We start from the raw sequence: 6,619 nt of genomic DNA, 5'->3' as shown, positions 1-6,619 counted from the left end.
GATGTTGATTTTCTTCAAAGTTAACTGACTGAAGTAATCCTGTCCAGAGTGTAACACATTACAATGTTCTAATGCAGTGGTTCCCAAACTTTTTATAGTCCCGTACCCCTTCAAACATTCAACCTCCATTTGCGTACCCCCTCTAGCACCAGGGTCAGCACACTCTCAAATCATTGTAAGCCTGCCACAACACACACTATACGATACATTTATTAAACATAAGAATGAGTGTGAGTTTTTGAAATAAATAATAATCCATTTTGCTCTTTATTTAACCATCTTACATATAAAACTGTATTTGTTCATCTAAAATTGTGAATAACTCACCACAGGTTAATGAGAAGGGTGTGAAAGGAAGCACATAACTCTGCAATGTTGGGTTGTATTGGAGAGAGTCTCTGTCTTAAATCATTTTCTACACACAGTCTGTGCCTGTATTTAGTTTTCATGTTAGTGAGGGCCGAGAATCCACTCTCACATAGGTATGTGGTTGCAAAGGGCATCAGTGTCTTAACAGCGCAATTTACCAAGGCAGGATACTCTGAGCGCAATCCAGAAATCTGTCAGTGGCTTCTGATTTAATTCAATTTTCACAGAACCACTTGTTGCAATTTTGACGAGGCTCTCTTGTTCAGATATCGGTAAGTGGACTGGAGGCAGGGCATGAACAGGATAACGAATCCAGTTGTTTGTGTCATCTGTTTCTGGAAAGTACCTGCGTAATTGCGCACCCAACTCACTCAGGTGCTTCTCTATATATCATTTGACATTGTCCGTAAGCTTGAGTTCATTTGCACACAAAAAAACATACAATGATGGAAAGACCTGTGTGTTTTCCTTGTGATGCAGACAGAGAAGAGCTCCAACTTCTTAATCATAGCCTAAATTTTGTCCCACACATTGAATATAGTTGTGGAGAGTCCCTGTAATCCTAGATTCAGATCATTCAGGCGAGAAAAAACATCACCCAGATAGGCCAGTCGTGTGAGAAACTCATCATCAGGCAAGCGGTCAGACAAGTGAAAATTATGGTCAGTAAGGAAAATTTTAAGCTCGTCTCTCAATTTAAAAATGTGTCAATACTTTACCCCTTGATAACCAACGCACTTCTGTATGTTGTAAAAGCGCTACATGGTCGCTGCCCATATCATTGCATAGTGCAGAAAATACACGAGAGTTCAGGGGTCTTGCTTTAACAAAGTTAACCATTTTCACTGTAGTGTCCAAAACGTCTTTCAAGCTGTCAGGCATTCCCTTGGCAGCAAGAGTCTCTCGGTGGATGCTGCACTGTACCCAAGTGGCGCCGGGAACAACTGCTTGCACGCGTGTTAGCACTCCACTATGTCTCCCTGTCATGGTTTTGCGCCATCAGTACAGATACCAACATGAGCAGCAGCTACGTTTGGCTACAGAGAGTAACGGTTAATGTGATTGGATGTTAATTATTTGACTGGGCTACCTGTATTTGACATCGTGTTGTTTATTTCGCTGAACATTAGATGGTTTTAATTGTATTTATAAAAAAAAAATGTGAATTACATTTTTATTTGGCGTACCCCCGACGGCATTGTGGGTACCCCTGGGATTACCTGTCCTAATGGGAATACCTGTCCTAATGGAAATGAATTAGAACAGTTTGGACAACTTTGTGAAAGACACTCCTCCCACATCCCAAGTACATACGGAAGAGGCAATGAAATGGTGAGGAATCCTTTCACCCAAATAGTTCCTCCATTTATTATAAACAAGTTACAGAATTTGGCAATGTCTCCATCTGGCAGATACACTGCTGTCGGGAACAGTCTGCCAAGTGACACTATGTGGCATGTGGATGTTTGGCAGATCCTCAAGGGGAGTTGAACTGGCTAGATCCACTGAAAATGAAAAATGTTACAAATGCACACATTTACATGGAAATATAAAGAAAAATATTTGTTGCTGGGAGTAATTTGTGGATGGTACTCGAGTTTGTTGACAAATACAAAACATTTGATGAACATGAAAATCCATACAAGTAGCTGTAATTCAACAAATCTAAACCCCAAAAACAAATGTCATCGACATGAATGCATAATTAGGGTCAACAAGTATACAAGGCATTGAATAGGATTTATTATTTTCAAGTATGTATATATATTTTTATGTAAATAAAACACACTGTATGTCACAACAACCCCTTCAGGATGGATCTTTAAACTTTCACAGTCAAATGTCACAATAGCTTATACACTGAACAAAAACATAAACGCAAAAGGTGTTGGTCCCATGTTTCCATACGCACAAAAAAGCGTATTTCTCAAAATTATTTTGCACAAATTGGTTTACATCCCTATTAGTGAGAATTTCTCCTTTGCCAAGATAATCCATCCACCTAACAGGTGTGGGATATCAAGAAACTGCTGTTACACATGTGCACCTTGTGCTGGGGACAATACAAATATAATATAATGTTAATTTCTCTACCATAAGCCGCCTCAAACATTGTTTTAGAGAATTTGTCAGGATGTTCAAATGGCCTCACACCCGCAGGCCATGTGTATGGCGTTGTGTGGGGAAGCGTGTGCCGATGTCAGCTTTGTGAACAGAGTACCCCATGGTGGCGTGGGGCAGGCATAAGCTACGGACAACGAACACAATCACATTTTATCGATGGCAATTTGAATGCACAGAAATACCATTAAATGATCCTGAGGTCCATTGTTGTGCCATTCCTCCACCGCCATCCCCATATGTTTCAGTATGATAATGCGCAGCCCCATGTCGCAAGGATCCTGGAAGCTGAAAATGTCCAGTTCTTCCACATGGCCTGCATACTGTACTCACCAGACATGTCACTCATTGAGCATGTTTGGGATGCTCTGAATCGACTTGTACGACCGTGTGTTCCAGTTCCCACCAATATCCAGCAACTTTGCACAGCCATTGAAGAGGAGTGGGGCAACATTACACAGACCACAGTCAACAGCCTGATCAACTCTATGCAAAGGAGATGTGTCGCGCTGCTGCATGAGGCAAATGGTGGTCACATCAGATACTGACTGGTTTTCTGATCAACGCCCCTACCTTTTTTTTTTTTAAGTCTCTGTGACTAACAGATGCATATCTGTTTTCCCAGTCGTGAAATCCATAGATTAGAGCCTAATTTATTTATTTCAATTGAGTGATTTCCTTATATGAACTGTTTCTCAGAAAAATCAGGAAATTGTTGCATGTTGCATTTATATTTTTGTTCAGTATAATACTAGACTTTAAAAAAAATACTTGAATTACATTTGGACTATAACAGCCATCCAAGTTCTAGAAAATATAATTATTTCACATTACTTCAAAAGCAGTGCTTCAGTAAAAATATGCCAAATAGACATGATAATACATTCATTTGTGAATGTAGATAGTTGTTGCTATGTAAATTGTCACTTGTAAATGATATTTTTGCCTGTTGAGACTTGGTAGCGGTAATGAATTGTTAATGAATCAGCTCTCTACGTACAGTATAAAGTAATAGAAGCCAGTTTTATCAGAAGCCTGTAGCATGACACTATTAATTACTTAAAGTACACCGTAAGAAAAATAATAGAGTAAAAAAAGATATAAATTACATCAATGTTTCTTTCCCGAAGAAGTGGCAGTTAGCCTACATTTACACCGATATTTAAACCAAAAATACCCAGGCAAATAAAAATGTATACCATCTGTTTTACCCACACATGTAGTTTTGAACACTGCAGTAGTGAACATCACTACCGACAGTGTTGAATACCATCCAGCAGAGATGTCTTCATTTCTTAATAAATGGCAACAATATGAAAACAACCAACAACATTCACACTTGGTCTATGTTTGTTGTCATTGTTGCAGCGTTATTTGCCATTTCAAATTGTATGTATTATTGTGTGTACAGTAGTTGACCAGCCATAAGATTGGTAGGAGGGATGAGACATGATGTGGGTGAGGCTTTGTCCCACTGTAAGGAAATACCGGCATCCCCCAAAACAGCATGAGAACTTGACATAAAGTATATAGATTTACACTGACAAATAAATAGTTTTTTTCTTTCAATAATAACTCTCTGGTTTCACTTGTAAATGTTACTTTAAAAAATGTACATTAGAGAGTAAATGTTCATCAAAATGAGTTTGTGAAGTCTATAGTTGGAATTCTAGACAGATTACAAAATGACTAGCAACAAGACTATTTTAGTGTGTGTTTGAATGAGAACATGCACTTTACAAGCTTCATGCACCCAACAGCTACAGAGTGGATCCAGTAGTATGCTAGTAGCCCACAGAGAGCTAATGCTGTCAGAAAATGAAGAAGAGTCCAAGTTGAGTTGTCCTCAGGTGCCACTAGCATCTGAGGTGTTTCTTGCTAGACATGTCATTCCAGATTCGGTGCATTTCTTCCGGTGAGATCTGATGGACAGTGATAACACGACGGTACCTGCACAGGCTGTAGGCCATTTTCCAGTGATTGAAGCCACTGTTCTGATAGGGGTGGATGCCCAGCTTCCTCAGACACAGTCCCACGTACACATCCTCCAGGTGGAGCAGTCTGGTGTGCAGAGAGGTCTTATAGATCAGCTCAGCCACGTCCACTGAGAACACGTACCCCGTGCCCGAGCAGAATGGGGGGTACTTAGCCTCGGGGTACAGGTCTCTGGGCATGTACCACTTACTGCGCATGTCTCTGATGGGACCGCCGTTGATGACGTAGCCCGTGAAGTACCTCCTCTTGGGCTTGGTGGTGGGCTTCAGAAGCTTGTAGACCAGATTGTCCATGTTGACGAAGATGTCACTGTCCGTCTTCATGACGTACTGGGCCTGGGAGCAGAAGGTGGCCACCCAGCGCATGCCCATCAGGGTCTTGAGGGTGAGGTTGTGGTACGAGTCTATGAAGTCCTCCACCACAATGTCGTGGAAGATCTGGCTCTCCTGTTCCACCATCTGGTTGAGGACGGCGTCCGTGTTGCGGCCCAGCAGGAAGAGGGTGATGATGCGGATGTCGCTGTAGGTGCTCTCATCGCCCCAGGTCTCCCGGATGGCCTGACGAGCATCAAAGTCTTTGTGTGTGGTGCTGATCAGGATGACCAGGAAGGGCGTGTTGCTCTCACATTTCTTAGGCTCGTTGATGACAAAGTCGAAGGCGTGTGGGTTCAGCGTTCGCGTCCGGATGTTGCTGAACGTAGTGTTCTTAAGGGTTTTCACAGTCTTCCGGATCGGCAAAGACATCTGCCCACTGACATAGGAGGATGTCGGGCGGGATATACCCAAGTACCAAAGAGCACTTGCCCAGCAAACGACCGTCAACACGTACAAGCATGAGACTTTTGAAGGCATTCTGCTGCATTTATATGTATTTAATGCATTGAATCTTATAAGGTTTTCTTTCCATTAGCAGTGTTCCTTCCAGCAAGGCAGCATAATGCTGCACCGATGTGCTGCTTGACATTAATTGTCAGTTATGGATTGCATTAGAGGAAAGTGGTGGGATGTTGTTGTTTGCCTTTTAACGCAAATCCGGTTTGCAGCCGTGCAGATGTCCTGTTTTTCTTCTTGACACTTCTGCTTCTCCATTTACATCTGAAAAACAGAGACAGAGGAATATCTTAACGCCAGAACAAACAGATAGGTCTTAATAGAATCAGAGAGTACATCCTTCTGAGAAATAAAATAACTCAAAGTTTTATCAAAAGGCAGTGTTAAGAGTTTCTCTAAAATCAGTACTCAGCAGTTATAACCAACAGCATTTGATTCGAGTTATGCCTTTGTACTGCATCTAGACTACATTTTGCTTTAACGCAGGAGTGTGTCCTTTAAAGAAAATGCTTATACAGAATTCTATGAGTTCTAAGCTGCTCAAAAAAACAACTTCGGCGACATTGAACAAGTCTATTGATCTTTTGGATGGCTAATGGAATTGAAGTCTATACATTTCAGTTTATAGAATGAAGTACCTGTATCAGAAGTCCTGAGAGAGAATCTACTCTGAGGTTAAAAGAATGAAGTCTTATTGAATCACTACCTCTCACACAAGGCCTTACACTAATGCAGTAAGGAAATGGTTAAATGCTGCCAACTGCAAAGTGTCATACTCCTCCTGAGGTCCTAGAAAGAGTGCATCCCCATTCAGTGTATTTAGAGAACTCTGACACCAAACCTGTAATATCTTCACTAAACACAGATCAACTGACACTACACATTGATTTGGTGCAGTCATATAGCTTACATTCTTATTAATAAGTGGTTGTGATGGAGCAAGTTTAGAAATGTCTGCAGTTGGCATAATTGGGCAATTACTGTCTTAGCCACAACAGACTAAAACAAAGTGCATGTTGCTAGTGCTTCGGCTACACTCGGGATACTTGGCATAGAACTACCCACTTTATAGGCATGCCCTTATGCTTTACAAAACACTTTAATGATGGGTCAGAGGTAGTAAATGGTTATAAGACTCTGCTGCACACATTTCCAACTTCAACCGTGCCCTTACAAAAAAAGATAGCCGTTTTGAAACGGCAGTAAAAGTGCATTAACTGCAGTCGACTGTGGTATTCCGGACGCAGTAATTACAGAATAACTGCAGTGTACTGCAGTTGAACTGCAGTAAAAAATAACAGTGT

General features: G+C 41.2%; 1 protein-coding gene across 1 annotated transcript; it reads right to left on the bottom strand.

The window, feature by feature from the left end:
* Positions 1-1,778: 1,778 nt before the first annotated feature.
* Positions 1,779-5,573, bottom strand: LOC115115359 (beta-1,3-galactosyltransferase 1-like). The gene has a single exon (XM_029643855.2). The coding sequence runs from the start codon at positions 5,334-5,336 to the stop codon at positions 4,347-4,349; it is 990 nt and encodes a 329-aa protein (XP_029499715.1). The 5' UTR covers positions 5,337-5,573; the 3' UTR covers positions 1,779-4,346.
* Between the last annotated feature and the right edge of the window lie 1,046 nt (positions 5,574-6,619).

The sequence above is a fragment of the Oncorhynchus nerka genome, linkage group LG3 (assembly GCF_034236695.1).
Source record: "Oncorhynchus nerka isolate Pitt River linkage group LG3, Oner_Uvic_2.0, whole genome shotgun sequence".
Lineage (NCBI taxonomy): Eukaryota > Metazoa > Chordata > Actinopteri > Salmoniformes > Salmonidae > Oncorhynchus > Oncorhynchus nerka.
The sequence above is the reverse complement of the archived record's forward strand: the minus strand, read 5'-3'. Positions and strand labels throughout refer to the sequence as shown.